This window comes from Sander lucioperca, chromosome 10 (assembly GCF_008315115.2).
Source record: "Sander lucioperca isolate FBNREF2018 chromosome 10, SLUC_FBN_1.2, whole genome shotgun sequence".
NCBI lineage: Eukaryota > Metazoa > Chordata > Actinopteri > Perciformes > Percidae > Sander > Sander lucioperca.
In genome coordinates this window covers 11,476,969-11,497,247 of record NC_050182.1, presented here as the reverse complement: position 1 = coordinate 11,497,247, position 20,279 = coordinate 11,476,969, and the positions used below count along the sequence as shown (strand labels likewise).

At 41.9% G+C, this 20,279-nt stretch overlaps 1 protein-coding gene across 3 annotated transcripts in view; it reads right to left on the bottom strand.

Annotated features, from left to right (window-relative positions):
- Positions 1-4,378: 4,378 nt before the first annotated feature.
- LOC116036026 (fucolectin-1-like) overlaps positions 4,379-20,279 on the bottom strand; it is a 59,561-nt gene continuing 43,660 nt past the window's right edge. Inside the window, exons 1-5 of one of the 3 annotated variants that reach the window (XM_031279436.2) lie at positions 18,393-18,545; positions 9,898-10,183; positions 9,376-9,530; positions 6,301-6,580; positions 4,379-5,508 (exon numbers count right to left, since the gene is read on the bottom strand). In XM_031279436.2, the coding sequence (XP_031135296.1) occupies positions 5,355-5,508; positions 6,301-6,580; positions 9,376-9,530; positions 9,898-10,183; positions 18,393-18,456 (939 nt within the window). In that variant the 5' untranslated portion in view covers positions 18,457-18,545 and the 3' untranslated portion in view covers positions 4,379-5,354. Of the gene's footprint in view, positions 5,509-6,300; positions 6,581-9,375; positions 9,531-9,897; positions 10,184-18,392; positions 18,546-20,279 lie in introns of those variants that run through there. The other 2 variants (XM_031279437.2, XM_031279438.2) reach the window with 2 other exon arrangements.

Below are 20,279 nucleotides of genomic sequence, written 5' to 3'. Positions count from 1 at the left end.
AAAGAAATGCTTAAAGAAATATTTTGCTGATTTAAATACAGCTCTGTGTCATGGCAGTATGGGCAATGTAATTAGATGAACAGTGTTTTGTTTTCTCTCTGTACTCAGCAGAAACTTCCTTTTTTATTGGTAAAGGTTTGACCCGACCCATATACGTTGGCCACGCCCCCTTTGTGTATGTCGTAGAGTCTTGTGTGAGTTATCATTGAACTCAGCGGGGAGTTCCCTTTTCATTGGTGATTTGCGGTATCTAAGTACCGCGCAAATGCACGGTCGCAGGGAGCGGCGTCCGCCAGTAAATCAGTAAATCAGTTCAACGGTAGGGGAACGTTACGGGAACTTCCTCTAAAGGGTGCAACGTTACGGGAACGTTCTCTAAAGGGTGCAACGTTACGGGAACGTTCAACGGTAGGGGAATGTTATGGGAACGTTCTCTAAAGGGTGCAACGTTACGGGAACATTCAACGGGAACGTTCTCTAAAGGGTGCAAGGTTACGGGAACGTTATCTAAAGGGTGCAACGTTACGGGAACGTTATCTAAAGGGTGCAACAGTAGGGGAACGTTACGGGAACGTTCAACTGTAGGGGAACGTTACGGGAACGTTCTCTAAAGGGTGCAACGTTACGGGAACGTTCAACGGTAGGCGAACGATACGGGAACGTTCTCTAAAGGGTGCAACGTTACGGGAATGTTATCTAAAGGGTGCAACAGTAGGGGAACGTAACGTTCAACGGTAGGGGAACGTTACGGGAATGTTCTCTAAAGGGTGCAACGTTACGGGAACGTTCAACGGTAGGGGAACGTTACAGGAACGTTCTCTAAAGGGTGCAACAGTAGGGGAACGTTACGGGAACGTTCTCTAAAGGGTGCAACGTTACGGGAACATTATCTAAAGGGTGCAACAGTAGGGGAACGTTACAGAAACGTTTAACGTTAGGGGAACGTTATGGGAACGTTCTCTAAAGGGCGCAACGTTACGGGAACGTTATCTAAAATGACAGCAACAGTAGGGGAACGTTACAGCAACGTTCAATGTTAGGGGAACGTTACAGGAACGTTCTATAAAGGGTGCAACGTTACGGGAACGTTATCTAAAGGGTGCAACAGTAGGGGAACGTTACGGGAACGTTCAACGATAGGGGAACGTTCAACGGTAGGGGAACGTTACGGGAACGTTCTCTAAAGGGTGCAACGTTACGGGAACCTTCAACGGTAGGGGAATGTTACGGGAACGTTCAACGGTAGGGGAATGATACGGGAACGTTTTCTAAAGGGTGCAACGTTACAGGAACGTTATCTAAAGGGTGCAACAGTAGGGGAACGTTACGGGGATGTATACCTAAAGGGTGCAACGTTACGGGAACATTCAACGGTAGGGGAACGTTACGGGAACATTCTCTAAAGGGTGCAACAGTAGGGGAATGTTACAGGAACGTTTAACGTTAGGGGAACGTTATGGGAACGTTCTCTAAAGGGTGCAACGTTACGGGAACGTTATCTAAAGGGTGCTACAGTAGGGGAACGTTCAACGGTAGGGGAACGTTACAGGAACGTTCAACGTTACGGGAACGTTCAACGTTAGGGGAACGTTACGGGAACGTTATCTAAAGGGTGCAACAGTAGGGGAACGTTACGGGAACGTTCTCTAAAGGGTGCAACGTTACGGGAACATTATCTAAAGGGTGCAACAGTAGGGGAACGTTACAGGAATGTTTAACGTTAGGGGAACGTTAGGGGAACGTTATGGGAACGTTCTCTAAAGGGCGCAACGTTACGGGAACGTTATCTAAAATGAGAGCAACAGTAGGGGAACGTTACAGCAACGTTCAATGTTAGGGGAACGTTACAGGAACGTTCTATAAAGGGTGCAACGTTACAGGAACGTTATCTAAAGGGTGCAACAGTAGGGGAACGTTACGGGAACGTTCAACGATAGGGGAACGTTCAACGGTAGGGGAACGTTACGGGAACGTTCTCTAAAGGGTGCAACGTTACGGGAACCTTCAACGGTAGGGGAATGTTACGGGAACGTTCAACGGTAGGGGAATGATACGGGAACGTTCTCTAAAGGGTGCAACGTTACAGGAACGTTATCTAAAGGGTGCAACAGTAGGGGAACGTTACGGGGATGTTACCTAAAGGGTGCAACGTTACGGGAACATTCAACGGTAGGGGAACGTTACAGGAACATTCTCTAAAGGGTGCAACAGTAGGGGAACGTTACAGGAACGTTTAACGTTAGGGGAACGTTCTCTAAAGGGTGAAACGTTACGGGAACGTTATCTAAAGGGTGCTACAGTAGGGGAACGTTCAACGGTAGGGGAACGTTACAGGAACGTTCAACGTTACGGGAACGTTCAACGTTAGGGGAACGTTACGGGAACGTTATCTAAAGGGTGCAACAGTAGGGGAACCTTACGGGAACGTTCAACTGTAGGGGAACGTTACGGGAACGTTCTCTAAAGGGTGCAACGTTACGGGAACGTTCAACGGTAGGGGAATGTTATGGGAACGTTCTCTAAAGGGTGCAACGTTACGGGAATGTTATCTAAAGGGTGCAACAGTAGGGGAACGTTACGGGAACGTTCAACGGTAGGGGAGTGTTCAACGTAGGGGAACGTTACGGGAACGTTATCTAGAGGGTGCAACGTTACGGGAACATTCTCTAAAGGTTGCAATGGATAGGGGAACGTTACAGGAACGTTCAACGGTAGGGGAACGTTAAAGGAACGTTCTCTAAAGGGTGCAACGTTATGGGAACGTTCAACGGTCAGGTAAAGTTACGGGAATGTTGTCGTACTTTAACAAACTCCTCCTAGAGATTTCATCCGATTAACTTCAAATTTGGTCTGTGCCATCTGTCACTGCCCGATGTGAGTCGAGTGCAGATGTGAGTCGCGCATGCTCAGATTTAAACTGTTTACGGCATAACGTGTCATACTGAAATTTGTGAAATCTATAAAATAATAAACGTTTCTCTTTACATACAATAACAGAAGATGGTAATCATTTCAAAAACGTAACTATCTATGACGGTTTGGTTGCTAACGTTAGCTCAAAATGCCATTCAAGTGACAGCCTTTGTTGTGTTTGATTAACTTTTAGCTAGCAGTCATTTCAAAAACATTTTAGCTATCTATGACTGTTTGATTGCTAACGTTAGCTCAAAACGCCATTAAGTGACAGCCTTTATTGTGTTTTTTGCTAACTTGTAGCCAGCAGCAGCAGTCATTTCAAAAATGTTTTAGCTATCTATGATTGTTTGATTGCTAACGTTAGCTCATAGACTGTGCGTTAGCTCAAAAAGCCTCACATCTGCACTCGACTCACATCGGGCAGTGACACCATCTTAAGACGTTAAAGATGAAAAGTTGTTAAAAGAAAAACGTTTCGGGTGGCCATTTTGTGCATTTTGCCATCAAAACAGGAAGTGGGTGTAACTCGAGTGTACATTGTCCAATTGGCTCCAAACCTTTCAGGATTCATAAGAGTCCAACCCTGAGGACAAATAAAGGCCGATATTAACTTAAAGTCATAGCGCCCCCTAGTGGCAACAGGAAGTAGGCCTAAAAGTCAAGCTATACTTTAACAAACTCCTCCTAGAGATTTCATCCGATGGACTTCAAACTTGGTCTGTACCATCTCAACACCTTAAAGATGAAAAGTTATTAAAAGAAAAACTTTTCGTCAAACGGTGTTGGTGTGGCGTGGCAGCCATTTTGAGAGTTTAGCGATCAACGAGAAAGTGGCTGTAACTACAGTGTGCATTGTCATATCTGCTTGAAATTTCACAGAATCAACAAAGGTCCAGGCCTGAGGACATATACAGGCCAATATTGACTTTTGGTCATAGCGCCCCCTGCTGGCACCAGGAAATCAGCTCAAGCCACGCCCCCTTTCATGACATAACCGTTTAAGGTAGAGTCTTGTGTGAGGTGTCATTGAACTCAGCAGAGAGTTCCTTTTTAATTGGTGATGGTTTGACCCTCCCCCTATGCTTTAGCCACGCCCCTTTTATACCTAATGACCCGTTTGATGTAGACTCTTGTGTGAGGTATCATTGAACTCAGCAGAGACTTCCTTTTTTATTGGTAAAGGTTTGCCCCTCCCCCTATTCTTTGGCCACGCCCCCTTTCACAGCTCATGAACTGTATGATGTAGAGTCTTGTGTGAGGTATCATTGAACTCAGCAGGGAGTTCTGTTTTCATTGGTGGCGATTTGTGTGCAAAGGCGCGAGGGCCCGTCCATTGCTGCTTGCAGCTTTAATTATATTTAAGATAGTGTCACAGATGTTTCATGCAAAACTGCCAAATAAATCCATTGCTGGTTTTATCAAAAGTGTTTACTACAAAGCAAAATGAACACAATAACCCCAGTTATTTATTTAAAGTCAGTAAGTTTGAGTCTTGGAGATGCGAGTCCTGCACCTGAAATGAATCGCTCTAATATTTTCTGTGTCAACTTCAGCAAGTAGATGAACTTGTGCTAGTGGGCATCAGAGAAACAAGTCCAGAAACACAGTCTGCTTAAATGAATGTGGTTGTGGCAAAAAAAAGCCGTTCAAGTTTTAAATCATGTATGCATAAAAACACTTTATTCTTTAACTCCATATTCTTTAGTAGTGTTTAAGTTGAATCGAGTGCGTTATGAACCAGACCATTATGCAAGGCTTGCTTAATGATTTTATTTTACTTTAGCAAAGATGACAGCAATAATGCAGCAGTGGCAGTACAATCACAAGCTCAGTGACATAGATCAGTTCTAAAACACACCTAAGCTGCTGTATCGATGTACTAAATATAATAGGCTTGTTTTACATAGGGCTGGGTAAATTTTGATTTTGTTTAGACACCTACCGAATTGCCTCCATAGTATTGAGTAAAAAAAAAAAAAAAAAAAAAAAATCATTCATTACCAAATTTCAATACTTAAGATCTTATCAGCGTCAGTGAACCAATAAGCATGCAGCTTTTACCAAGATCTGATGAATGAATTTTGATAAAATTGGTTTCAATAAAAGTATCGTTCAGGAACTGGTATCAAATTCACGGTATCGGTACCAGTATCAGTATCGAAAGTGTTTGAGCGGTACCCAGCCCAAGTTTCACACATGATTGTTGTAGGCTGATGTTAACACAGAGACTATCAAAGACCCATTTTATCCATCATTTTGCTTTTGTCTAAAACTTAACTCCATGTTGCACACAATTCTATTGGTTATTTGTCATGTGAACAATCACATTAAAGCTAAATCTATTAACAATCACATCAAATCTGGATCTATTATGTTGGTTAGTTTGAGTACATATAACAACATTGGCTATATTCTTGCAAATGAAGTAAATGTTAAAGCTAATCCAGGACAGAGCCATACACCTCCACCTCGCACAGGACCAGCCACTCCCGTCTTCCAGGGATAACTATGTTAACATAGCGGCCATCAAACCCGTTGACACATTGGAATTCAACAGTTTGACCTGCCGGGATGCTTGATATCACAGCACACCTGGTAGAAGAAGCAGAAATCACTTCATTAACTTGGGTTGGCTGAAGAAATAGATGACTCATTTTCACCACACCCATGAGTCTAATTTGACAAACAACATACACTGAGAGTGACATAGGCTTCACTTTGTTAGACTGTTGGTGGCAGGTGATAATGAAAAATATTGATATTTCAGGAATGACTTTCATGAATGTCTCTTTTAAGTTCTTGTCACAGAATCCTAATTAAGAACCTTCCATAAGCATATTTTGCCCTTTATATGTTATTGCTGAATCATGATGTCAAGTAACTTTGAGATATTTCAACAGGTCATTAACTGTAACCAAAGGGTTCTCTTCCACCTTTTTAAACCTATTTTTGCCATTTTGTTTTATCTCAAGTACTCTGAAAGCGGGTTAGAGAGTCAAAGTCAAAGTCAAAGTCTCTTTATTAGTCTCCCTAAGGAGAAATTCGCCTTGGACAGAGAGAACTTGCCTTGCAAGAGTAACAACATCGACACACATCACAAGGTTAAAAAAGAAGTTAGAGAAACAAATGAACATGAAACATCTAGGCTACTCAAATAGCTGGGCAAATTACAAATGACCATATTATAAAAGCTGCTAGTAAATATCCTTACAATCCATTCAGAGATGTGGTGTTATGACCAGGACGTCACAATTTTTAATCCTAAAATCAGTTAAGTATATAGTATATAATAATTAGCACCAGAGTGACAGAAAAATGTGTTCCATCTAAATTCCAATAGTGACTTTTTAATATTAGTGATGTTATAAACAAGTGGTAAATTACCTGGGATTGTTGTTGCCATTGTTGTCAAGGGAATTTCCAACGCGGATCTCAGCTCCATTGATAAATTGTTCACGTCTATCTCGGTTGGTTATCTTAACCGAAAATACTTTGTGGGTTTTGATCAGATCCAGTCGCCACCAGGGGTTCAGCTCGTGATCTGTGTGACTGCAGGACGCCTTCTCCCACGTGCTGGCACGATTCCCATCAATGGCATTATATGCAAGGCCAAAACTGTGTAATGATGACTGTGTGGCTTTTCCTTGGAGTGCCAGGTTCTCTCCTGCAAAAAGAATAACTATAAAAATCTCAACTTATACCGGGACTTGTTTGCGCTTATCATTACAACAAAACCACAACAAATTGTCAGTTGATTTAACATGTATGACTTCTCATATCTCGTGGGGAAAAAAGTTTCTTGTCATTTTAAATCTTCTTTTAATCACATTAAGATCGAGACAAATTGGGTGTTTTTTTTATGTGTCACATCCTTTGGTCGTGGAGAGGTGGGCTTTACCCGGCCGTCAGGGAGGGTCTAATCAGAGACACTAACCAGTCCCTCCAGGATTTCGCAGCCTTTTTTTGAGATTGTTGCGGTCCAAAATGCCTGATTTTGCGGGAGCTTTTGTAAAAAACTGCAATAAAAGTTGCAATGTCTTTTGTATTTTTGTTGCAATGAAGTTGTGAGAGACGGTGAAAGTTTTACTGCAGTCTCACTACTGGCTGTTCGTAGAGACCAATGTTATTTCTCCAGGTCGGAGGACGGCTCATTTTGATGAAAATGAGTTTGTAGCTTGTTGTTAACCTTACTACGTTAGGAAAGATGCATCATTTGTGATTTAATAACATTTCACTATAAAGTAATTGATCCCAGAAGTTCGAATCTGTGAATATCTTTCTAACTTTGCTCACTTTTATAAAACCGAGTGAACGGTTTATGAATCCGTGCTCACAGTTTATGAAACAGAGGGAACGGATTTTTATTCTGTGCGCACGGTTTAGTTTTTTTTTCTCAGCTGACCCCAAGGGGGCTCCGTACCTTAGAGATGAAAAGTTATTAAAAGAAAATCTTTTCGTCATAGGGCATGGCAAGGGGGTAAGCTTCGCTTCAGAGCTCGAACCTCCTATGGCGCCATTTTGATTCTACAAAGCGATCACCCGACGTTAGCATTCCATTGACTGCCATTCATTTTAACGTCACTTTGACAGCGAATAACTTCACGTTTAAAGACTTTATTTGTCCATTGTTTATTTCTAAAGAAACACGACAATGTATAAAAGGCTCCATTACCTTGTACCTCACGTTATGGCTCCGTAGTATACGTTTTTGTAAAAATAGGCTAACGATTGTGTCATAACCACGCGACTTACTGTCGCATAGTAGAGAAATTACCGTATAGTACAGGAGAAGCTCACAGGCAGTTTGAACTTACATTAGCTGGAGTGGATGTAACTTGAGTGTACATTGTCCAATTGTCTCGAAACTTTTCAGGATTCATAAGAGTCCAACCCTGAGGACATATAAAGGCCGATATTTACTACTACAAAGTCATAGCGCCCCCTAGAGGCAACAGGAAGTAGGCCTAAAAGTCAAGGTGTGGGCGTGGCGGCCATTTTGAGCATTTATCGATGAACGAAGAAGTTGTTGTAACTTTAGTGTACATTGTCATATCTGCCTGAAATTTATCACGTTTGACAGTCCAGGCCTGAGGTCATCTACAGGGCAAAATTGACTTTTGGTCATAGCGCCCCCCGCTGACAACAGGAAATCTGCCTTATATGACAAACATCATCCGATTTACATGAAACTTATGTGTGGTCTACATGTGATACTGAGCCGCCCCCTATACTTTAACTACGCCCATGAACTTAGGCCACGCCCCCTTTTATGTTAACAAAACACTTATACTCTATTCTCATACTGCCCGTGGCTGCTGCACCTGTATTGACCCTGTAGTCTCATACAGAGTATAGACAGAGTATAAAGCAGGACTTTCTACCATGAACAATCACCAATAAAGGCTTCTAAACCAAATACTACACAGCCGGACATATTACTGGAGGAATGTGACCAGAAATAGGGGAGAAATTACCAACATTTTCCGCCAAGATTACAGCTATCTGCCGTTAGCACGCAGCTACTGTTGTTAGCAGTGGACACTAAAAAAATATAGCAACACTTTCTATCATCAAAGGCGAAAAGGCTTCTAAACCAAATACTACATAACCGAAAATGTTTCAGGAGTAATTGGGGGGAATTAAACAACATTGGCAGCCAAGATTACATCTTTCACTGCTGTTAGCATATAGCTAAATGGGACAATGTTAACACCGCAGTAGCTTAATAAATAAAAACACTCCAGTCCTGCCTGGCTGGAGCAGATGACCAATCATAGAAGACTGGCTTGGAGTTGCGTAACCCTTAGCCGAGAGTAGAAAAAACTGTTGAAACCAGAGTGTTCAGAACAGTTGGAAATCTGAACGTTTTAGCTCACGGGGATTTCTCTGAAATATGTTTACCTAATTATTTGACTTTTTTGTTTGTTTGTTTTGGCCACGTTTAACATTAAAAACAAACATGATAACAACATAGTTCCACTTTAATGTACACAGTGCCATTGTTAGCATTGCTAAGCCTCTAACATGATTGACAGGTCAGCGTGTTGCCACGCCCTAAAGCATCTCCTGCTTTATCGTCAAAAAAACAAAAAAAACATTGGATCATAATTTACAAAATGAATATTATGATGTATTGAATAAGACTTGAAACTAGCTATTGGGACCATAAACCCGATAGGAAAATGTGTATTGAGGAAATAAATCAAGTGAGAATTAGGGTCATTTTCTCATAGCCGTCTATAGCAAAGGACTTCTTTTTGCAACTAGAGGAGTTGTCCCCTACTGGAACTTAGATAGAATGCAGGTTTGAGCCACTTCAGCATTGGCTTCTGAAGCTTTGTCCATTATTTTTTTACAGTCTATAGTTCAAAGATGGCATCTTATTCATTCCTATGGAAGTTGCTTTCTGTGCACATACAGCGAAAAAGTCTTACAATATGTTATTTCTTAAACTCTCACCAGTTGGGACACGGTACCCGAAAACTTCCACTTCACAGAGTGAAAGAGTCCTGTCTGAACCAGGTAGAGACACAGTCACATAACGTCCCTCCACACGATTGGCGAAAGTCAAAGTGTATGATCTCCCGGCAGGGATTTCAGAAATTACACCAGCCCTAAAAGAGAGACAAAAAGAGAGAAAACAGCTCATTATTGATGGTCAGGATCAAGTTGGTGGTTTCTCCGTGATGCAGACTGCAGTGTCGTGCTAAAAGAAACCGGTCTGTTGTGACTGGGCTGACTGGATTGAGGTTGAAAGTGTGAGTCTCCAAACTGACTGACATCCTGGACCGTACTTTAATGAGTAATGCCTCCACTGCTAGCATTGGCCAGTTCCCACAGGTCTAAAGGGAAACTGTGGCGACGATTATTGATCAGAGCAGATAGGAAAATAAAAAGTATTTTTTTTAAATTTAGTTTCAATTGTTACTTTACCTTTCCCTTTATATATAATATATATTATGACTATTAATAAGCACTCACAATGGGTTTGTGATACCATCGTCTTGCAAAGAGTTGCCGATGCGAATCTCTGCCCCGTTGAGCCTTTCTGGACAGCAGTCTCCTCTGTTGGTGATGATGATGGAGGTGACGATGTAGGACTCCAGCAGGTCCACTCTCCACCAGGGGTTGGTGTGTGTTTTAGTGTGGGTGCATGAACCGTCATGAAAATTAGAATGACGGTTTCCATCAATAGCATTGTAGGCAGCTCCATAAACTCCATCCCAGCGTTGTGACTGAGTTGCTTTGCCACGCAAGGCCACATTTTCTGTGAAAGAAATACACACACGTTTTAGTTACCAGCTTAATGTTGGCTAATGTCTGCTAATTAAGCCTTGAGCCGCTAGACTCGAGCAGAGATGAGGAGAGGGCTACAGAGGTTTAAGTTTACTTCTTTCTAAGGCCACACCCACAGATTGTTTTCATTCTTAAACTTGTACTCTTCAGCCCCAATCGACAATGACTCAAGTTAGTACATTATTAGTGCTATTTTTGTAAAGTGCTCAAGTATTGAAGTAAATCTGTTTTATCGGATTTTGAAATTAAAAAGTCATTGAATTTCTAGCACTGAATATTAATGCATTGAAATTAGGTATCTGAATTTTTTGCCTTTGAATTTTACTCAACTTATTTTGACCTTTATTTTTCAATGTTCACAAATTCAGAATCATAGCAATGTCTGAAATGGCAGAGAGATACCCCTCTCTTGAACATATTTGTAAATAATAAATAATGGAATTACTGAAATTGTTGGGTCTTTGTAAATTATAGAGTGTGGTCTAGACCTACTCTATCTGTAAAGTGTCTTGAGATAAGTGTTGTTATGATTTGATACTATAAATAAAACTGAATTGAATTGAATGTTATTTAAACTTAAGGAGAGGCACCAAAGCTTATATATTTCATTAATTTACTGGCTTATTTAAAACAGGGGCAGTTTACAATAAATGTATTACACCAGATATATCACAATACTAATTCCCATCTGTTGTCTCTGGGCATGTAGGCTATAAGTGCACATCTATATAGAAAATATATTACAGTTTTTTTCTATTGCTAAACGAGTGTCACGGAGTCACGTGCAAAACTCAAGCCACAGTCTGCACTACCAACAGTCACCTGAACTAAACAGGTCACATCTCCTGCAAAACTCATTTAAAGCAACACAACTCTTAACACAAGTCTCAAAACAGGCTCAGTGCAGCCAAACACTATTCATAATCCTCACTGAGATAACACACACTGACACTCAGAACACACTGAGAGTAAAAACACTAGCATCAAGCACCAATACAGAAATTACAAACTTTTTTATCTTTACAGTTTGAACAATTTGAGTGACTTGACACTATTAAATAGTTTATTTAAGGAAAATATATACCAATTTTTACGTAAGGTAAATAAGAAGGAATGAAAATCAGCAGTTTTCTTCAATATAGTATTTTGTCTCTAGTAATTTATGGAATTACTGTGAAAAAACTAAAGGTACATACGTAACAGTACAAAGAATAGTGTGACTAATCCTGCCTCTCTCCAGCATCATGCGGCAAGTTTTCTTCAACACATTGGATGTCTGCATCATCTCTAAATACAAATGAATGTGGTGTTTCCATTGCTTTCATCTCCATTACTTTCTGAAAAACAGTACGAACGCAGTTTTACTATTGTAAATATATAGTGTTTTTCTTTTCTTTTTTTATAGCTGTGTACATAACCTCAGACATCTTACCTGGACATGTTGGTATCTTTGCTCCTTTACCTGTTATTCTCAAACGGTACAGTGTATAACTGTTTCCTTCTTATTTGGTGTTTGTATACAAAAAAAGGCTTTCTGAGCTTTCTCTGTATGTTCACTAACTAGTCTAAAACAAGACATCTGCTTAGGCTTTCAGCTTAAATTTCAAAGTGCTGTAGATCCACAGTGTTGTGCACGTTGTGGTTAAAGTCATGGGAAAGGTGTATAGAGTTTTGAAAACTGTGTTCAAGCAATGAAAAACGAACTAGCGTTTGGGCCACATGAACTGCTGCTGTGCAGACTGTAGTTAGAGTTTTGCACATGTGACTCCAGTTGTGCCCACTGTCGTTTAGCAATCGAAAAAAACTGTAACATAACACTAATGTACACCTGTAGGACAGAACTACATATATAAATGCCTCTTGTCCATGGGTCTCCTGACAGACCTCCAGCTGACAGCGGGGTCTGGAGCAGCCGGCGAGCAGGCGATCGATCCCGGCCTCCACCAGCTGGCTGTCACGTCAGACTGGAGTTTCTCAAGTCCAACAACATCGGAGCAAATGTGCAATTGGCCATCAATTTTTGTAAAGTTGCCCATATTCGAACTCTACACAGTTGATTTCTCACATAAAAAAGTCTCAATAGTGAATTTATTGATGAAATAGCAGACGGAAATTGTAAAAAGTTTCCAGTAGTTGGCTGCAAGCTACTATAGCACACTCCCGATCCAGAATCTAGAATTAATTGCTTTTCCTTGGGTTACTGGATGTTAACAGTGAATTACATTTTGCAGCTGAATTGGGCCTGGTGAATTGGAGCAAGATGCATTTTGCATCTGAATATGGAATTATTGTTTCGGAATTTATAATATATAACTTAGAAAAATAAAGTTGAAAATAAGTTCATTCAGAGGCAAAACATTCAGATACATAATTTCAATGCATAAATATTCAGTGCTAGAAATTCAATGGCTTTTTAATTTCAAAATCCGATGAAACAGATTTACATTCATACCCTTATTACTATTTTTATTATTATTATTGTTATTATTTGAATCAGAATCAGAAAGGGCTTTATTGCCAAGTACGTTGCACATACGAGGAATTTGTCATGGTGTTGTTGGAGCATGTCACACATACAAATATAAGAAGGATAAAAAGAATATAAACAATATAAGTATAAACATATACACACAGTATGTATTAATAACGATAAAATAAATTTAAATAAATAGTAAAATAAGTTAAACAGTAGTAAAAAGGAACGCTACAGCAGAGTAGGTACAGTGGCATGAGGAGCCAGAGGTGGGGTGTGGAGAGAGTCGGGATGGATTCTGGGCCTTGTTTAGAAGGCTAGTGGCGGAGGGGAAAAAACTGTTTATGTGGCGTGAGGTTTTGGTCCTAATGGACCTCATCCTCCTGCCAGAGGGGAGTGGCTCAAAGAGCTTGTGACCGGGGTGGGAGGGGTCAGCCACAATCTTTCCAGCACGCTTCAGAGTCCTGGTGGCGTATAGGTCCTGGAGCGGCGGCAGATTGCAGCCAATCACCTTCTCAGCTGACCGAATGACACGCTGCAGCCTGCCCTTGTCCTTGGCAGTGACAGCAGCGTACCAGATGGTGATGGAGGATGTGAGGATGGACTCAATGATGGCTGTGTAGAAGTGCACCATCATTGTCTTTGGCAGGTTGAATTTCTTCAGCTGCCGCAGGAAGTACATCCTCTGTTGTGCTTTCTTCACGAGGGAGCTGATGTTCAGCTCCCACTTGAGGTCCTGGGAGATGGTAGTTCCCAGGAAGCGGAAAGACTCCACAGTGTCAATTGTGGAGCCACAGAGGGTGATGGGGGCAGGTGAGGCTGGGTTCTTTCTGAAGTCCACATCCATCTCCACTGTCTTTAGAGCATTGAGCTCTAGGTTGTTTTGCTTGCACCAGGTCACCAGGTGGTCAGCCTCCCACCTGTAGGCAGACTCGTCTCCATCAGAGATGAGTCCGATGAGGGAGGTGTCGTCCGCAAACTTCAGAAGCTTGACGGACTGGTGACCGGAGGTGCAGCTGTTGGTGTACAGGGAGAAGAGCAGAGGAGAAAGAACGCAGCCCTGGGGCGATCCGGTGCTGATGGTCTGTGAGTCGGAGACGTGTTTCCCCAGCTTCACATGCTGCTTCCTGTCAGACAGGAAGTCAGTGATCCACCTGCAGGTGGAGTCAGGCACACCAAGCTGGGAGAGTTTCTCCTGAAGCAGAGCCGGGATGATGGTATTGAAGGCAGAGCTGAAGTTCACAAACAGGATCCTGGCGTAGGTTCCTGCGGAGTCCAGGTGCCGGAGGATGTAGTGGAGGGCCAAATTGACTGCATCATCTACAGACCTATTGGCTCTGTAGGCAAACTGCAGGGGGTCCAGGAGGGGGTCGGTGAGGTCTTTGAGGTGTGAAAGCACAAGGCGCTCAAAGGACTTCATAACCACAGAGGTCAGGGCGACGGGTCTGAAGTCATTAAGTCCTGTGGTCCTTGGCTTCTTGGGGACAGGGATTATGGTTGAGGTCTTGAAGCAGACTGGCATGTGACATGTCTCCAGTGAGGTGTTAAAAATGTCTGAACACTGGAGACAGCTGGTCAGCGCAGTGCTTCAAGCTGGATGGGGAGACAGCATCCGGTCCAGCAGCTTTCCTGGGATTCTGTCTCCTAAAGAGTCTGTTGACGTCCCTCTTGTGAATGGAAAGAGTCGTCACTGAGGTGGGAGGGGGGGTGGAGGTGGAGGGGACCTTTAAGGAGGGCATTGGTGGGGGGGCCCAGGACCCTGCTGAGGTGGGCGAGGTGGAGGTGATGCACAGTGGCTGTAGCTGTAGGGAGGTGTCGTGGGGGATGGTGTCAGGACTGTCCTTTTGTCTTTCAAATCGACAGTAGAACTCGTTCAGGTCGTTGGCTAGGTGTCGGTCATTGAAGGAGTGGGGGGTTTTAGGCTTGTAGTTGGTGATCTGCCTAAGTCCTTTCCAGACAGTCGCAGAGTCATTAGCTGAGAACTGGCGTTGGAGCTTCTCAGAGTACCGATGTTTAGCCTCCTTCACTGCCTTGCTAAATTTGTACTTTGACTCTTTAAATCTGTCTTTGTCCCCACTCCTGAACGAGTCTTCCTTAGCCAGCCTTAACCTTCTGAGTTTGGCTGTGAACCAGGGTTTGTCATTGTTGTACCTCACCCTGGTGCTTGATGGAACACAGCAGTCCTCACAGAAGCTGATGTATGACGTCACAGCCTCTGTGTACTCATCCAGACTGTTGGTAGCAGTCCTGAACACATCCCAGTCAGTACAATCCAAACACGACTGGAGATCCTCCACAGCTACACTGGTCCACTTCCTTGATGTCCTCGCTACAGGTTTGCAGAGCTTTAGTTTCTGCCTGTAGGCGGGGATCAGGTGGACCATGACGTGGTCAGAGTGTCCCAGTGCAGCACGGGGGACGGCGTGATAAGCATCCCTGACTGTGGTGTAACAGTGATCCAGAATGTTCTCCTCTCTGGTCGGGCATTTAATATGTTGTCTATATTTAGGGAGTTCATGAGTGAGGTTCCCTTTATTAAAGTCACCAAGGACAATAACTAGGGAGTCCGGGTTGGTCCGCTCCACACACAGTATCTGGTCGGCAAGCATGCGCTGCGCGTCCTGCACGTTGGCCTGCGGTGAGATGTAAACACCGACCAGAATGAATGAATGGAACTCACGGGGTTAATAAAAAGGCTTACAGTTTATGATGAAATACTCCAGGTCAGGCTGGATCACTGTCACGTCGTTGCACCAACCGCTGTTGATGTAGAAACAGATTCCTCCACCTTTAGTTTTGCCGGAGAGGTCCGTGTCTCTGTCCGCTCTGAAAAGCTGGAAGCCTGCCAGCTGCAGCGCAGAGTCCGGTATTATTCCACAGAGCCACGTCTCCGTGAAGCACCAAACAGCAGATGAAGAAAAGTCCCTGTTTCCCCCCAACAGCAGTTGTAATTCCTCCACTTTGTTGGGCAGAGAGCGCACGTTAAAGAGGAATATTCCAGGTAACGGTGTGCGTAATCCTCGCTGGCGGAGACGCACCAGCGCACCGGCCCGTTTCCCTCTCCTCCGGCGTTTCGCTGCGTGAGCAAAGGTGAGCGCACCTTTGACCAGAATGTTCAAAATTTCCAGTGAAGGGAGAAGAAAAGTGAGAAATAAGTCTGATGGTGTTGTTCCCCTGAAGTTCACGAGCTCTTCACTTGTGAATGAGATACGGGTACCATCGCAAGAAACAAAGTTAAAACACAAAACAAAACAAAACAGAGCGCTCCAACACACCGTGTCGCCATTCTGCGGCGCCATCTTGATGCTTATTATTATTATTGTATCTTGTGTGACCCTAGATTCCTGCCCAGAAAAACTTTCTTTACAGAACAGACTTGTATTGACATCACTTTTGACCACCATTTTAGTGTACCTCCACCTTTTCTGACCTCCCTCCCCCCTTTCATTCAGCGTATTACAGTTTTTTTCGATTGCTAAACGACAGTGGGCACAACTGGAGTCACATGTCACAAAACTGTAACTACAGTCTGCACAGCAGCAGTTCATGTGAACCAAACTCTAGTTCGGTTTTCATTGCTTGAACACAGTTTTCAAAACTCTACACACTTATCCCATGACTTTAACCACAATGTGCACAACACTGTGGATCTACAGCACTTTGTTCAAATGCTAACACACTGCTGTTAAAACTGTTAACCACACATTCAAAACAGAATAGATTTCAGCCTGGTGCCTATCAAACACTGCTGATTGGAATTTTAGCTGAAAGCCTAAACAGGTGTCTTGTTTTAGACTAGTGAACACACACACACACACACACATATATATATATATATATATATTAGGGCTGTCAAAATAACGCGTCAATTTCGATTAATTAATCTGAGAAAAAATAACGCGTTAAAAAAAATAACGCAGATTAATCTATTCCATGACGTTTGACCCGGAGCCGTTCTAGCCACCATTGGACTGTAAAATGAAGGAGGGAGACGAGAATGTGCTGCCTGGATCATTGACTGGAACATTTACTTGTAAAAATCTTCTTCCTGCCAACCCTGGCTACCGAAATCTGGTGCCACTGATTTGTCTGCTCTTCTCTCTGATGCTCTGAAGACGATACAGGCAACACAAACACCGCTGCACGTGACGCTAGTTAACACTATAGTATAGCTAGTAGCTGGATTAAAAACGGTTAAAATGCTGACAGCTAACGCTAAACGGTGTAAAGTGTGACTGTGTTTTAGCCGTCGGAAAAACAACACAGACGGTGTGTTCAATGAAACTGGTAAACTACAGACTCGTGGTGCATTTGAAGTTATTGTAAATGTTATTTTCCCACCTGGTGGTTGTTTTTATGCAGAACACAATTCTGTTGCTATAAACACAAAATTGCATTTAAAAAAGCTGTTGTAAAGCTTTTGTTACCCAACATGTGTTGCTGATGTGTTTTTCTATGGAGGGAAAAACTTGCTTATGTCCAGACAAATTATTTGTATAACGATACTACGTTACTTTGGTAACACTTTACTTGAAGGTATCTACACAAGAGTGACATGATATTGTTATGAACACATGACACTGTCATGACACAGCCGTGACACATGATACCTAACCCTAACTCTAAGGCCGGTTACACACTGGATGCGTCGCGCGAGCGTGGCGTGTCCGTTTTTATTTCGGCTCCCATGTTAACAGGTTAGAGCTTACACACTGCCTGCGTGGGACGCGCGGCTCGAGCCACGGCTAAGACTAGAATAGGAAAATATGTTTATATGTCATTTAGACAAATGAATACATATTAATAAATGACATCTTGATGTTTGAAAGTCTCTAGATTTTATTTAGATATAAATGTAATAAAAAATTTCAGAGAAAAGATTTTCAAATATTGCACCTGTCAATACAGAACGAATATTCTGTAACATATTTTACAGTCAATACTGCCGACGTTGTCTTGCTTCAATCAAATCAGTAGGCTATATATTTATGTTTAACAACTCTCTCCCCTCCGGCGAATTCTTAACAGAATAAGGGCTGCAATGGCTTTTCTTCTGTCAACAACTCGAACTGAAAAAGAACAAATAGCGTTTTAATTTTACATAGTAACATATGTATGTAGCCTATATATAAAGGGTAGGTAGGATAGGCTACAATAACAACGTAGTGTGTGTTCTGAGTGACGGTCCAACATCAGATAGGCTATATAGGCTCTTTACAGCTACACAAAGTTGTCATAAACAGACAGCCCGCTTACCCATTTTTCAGACTTTGAATGTGTCGGCGCTATGTCCCGAGATCAGCCCTCCCTGTACCTAGCAGCAGGAGCAGCACCGCGTCAGACACGCTTCTGGTGTGTAGGACACAGAAAAATCCACGCAGCCGCCACGCTTCTGAGACGCAACAGAAACGCCACGCTCGCGCGACGCATCGAGTGTGTAACCGGCCTAACCCTAACCATAACTTGTCATGACAAAAACCGAATGACACTTACTAAAAGATGTGTTATGTCATAAATGTTTATGACTTGTTTATAATGTTTATGACACGTTCATGACAGTGTCATGTCACTCTTATGTAGATACCTTCAAGTAAAGTGTAACCGATACTTTTTTCCTTTTCTTGCTAACAAAACAGTCAGACACACATTCACCTCCTGGTGATGTTTTACAATGAAGACATCACACATACTGTCGGATCATGCTCACCATAAGTGGAAACTGAGCACGTCTCCAGGAGGAGCAGCAGAAGGAAAACATACAGTTTCATCATTCTGGTTGAGAAAGATGAGAGTCATTACTTGACCATGTTTAAAAAAAAGCACACTTCTTTTTCTTCATTATTACTGTTGAACACTGTTGAGAAATGTATTGCATTAGAATTATGGAGGAGTGATAACAACGGAAATGTTGAATGTGTTAGATGTCAACAAAATAGGAGAAAGTGCAATGATATAGTAGAAGCATTCAGTTGTGGCTGAATTTCACAATTAGGATTAAGGTTTAAATTATTATGGCTATTATTTTCTTCCTTATGCTGCAGAGCTGCATATCTTTTGTAAAGTAATATATTCTCAAGCAGTGAAAAGCAAGTTGAGACAGCAGGATACACAGGAACTCATGTACTAGATGATCTGATGCTCAAAAGAAATTGAAAAGTGTTACCTTGACAGTCTGATGAGAAAAAAGGCTCCCAAACTAATCTAAACTATTCTTTTGCCCTTTATATGTATCTCTTTCTTCACCTCTACATCAGTCAAACCATGTCCAACTAATCATCAGAATTCAGATCATATTCATATTCACCACTTACCCAATCACAGCCCATTGGTTAACTCCCATGCACTTGATTTCACTTCCCTACTTGTGAGTTTAATTTCAGAGGTTATCCAAGTACATGCAGAGAAGTATGCCAAAGATCACTCAATTTTTTTTACCAATACTATTGGTTCAAGAGTATATAGAGTAACTTAAATAGGAAGAAAATATTCTTACACTCACTTAGTGGCAGGGGGTGGAATAACTAAGGAATGGAAAGTACTGTACTTGTGTACAATGTTGAGGTACTTTTACGTGAGTATTTCCATTTTATGCTACTTTATACTTCTACTTCACCACACATCAGAGGGAAATATTATACTTTTTACTCAACTACATTTGTCTGGAAAGTTATTTTATGGGTTATGATTTTACAAACAAAACATACAATCAACTTATAGAGTATGATACATTGTTATAAGAGTATCATGTTTGATGTAGTAAAAATTAGCTCAACCTCAACCAGCTGTGATGGGTTTAGCCCATGCATGGAAAGTTACCAACAGGAAAAGAATCAGGAAAAACAGAAACCGTTAATGCAGAAAATGCTTAGTCTCAGGTTTTTATTTTGTGCAATGTTCAAACTTCTGTTTTATGCCATCATCAATTAAATGTCTGTTTCAACATTTCACATTTCTACTTCTCTTTTTTCTCTCTGAAAACTCACATAGTCCAACTCTCTCCAGTTTACATGTATCTCTAACTAATCATCAAGTACAAATGTATGAGCAGCAATATATATACATATATATATATATATATATATACTCAGCAAAAAAGAAATGTGCTGCTTTTATATTTTAAGCATCTTAACATATGCAAATATTTGCATGAAAATTAAAAAATTTAACAACTAAGACATAAACTGAACAATTTTCACAGACATGTGACTAACAGAAATGCAATAATGCGTCCCTGAACAAAGGGGGTCAAAATCAAAAGTAGCCCTCAGTATCTAGCCACCAGCTGCATTAAGTACTGCAGTGCATCTCCTCCTCATGTACTGCACCAGACTGGCCAGTTCTTGCGGTTGTTGTTGCCGTCCTGTACCTGTCCCGCAGGTGTGATATTCGGATGTGCCGATCCTATGCAGGTGTTGTTACACGTGGTCTGCCACTGTGAGGACGATCAGCTGTGCTTCCTGTCTCCCTGTAGCGCTGTCTAGTGCCCCGTTTACATGAAGGGAAGACGCAGATATTTTCCTGCGGTTTGGCCTCTCATTTACACGAAAACCCCGTTTTTATCACAGAAAACGATTATTTCTAAAAACTCCGGCCA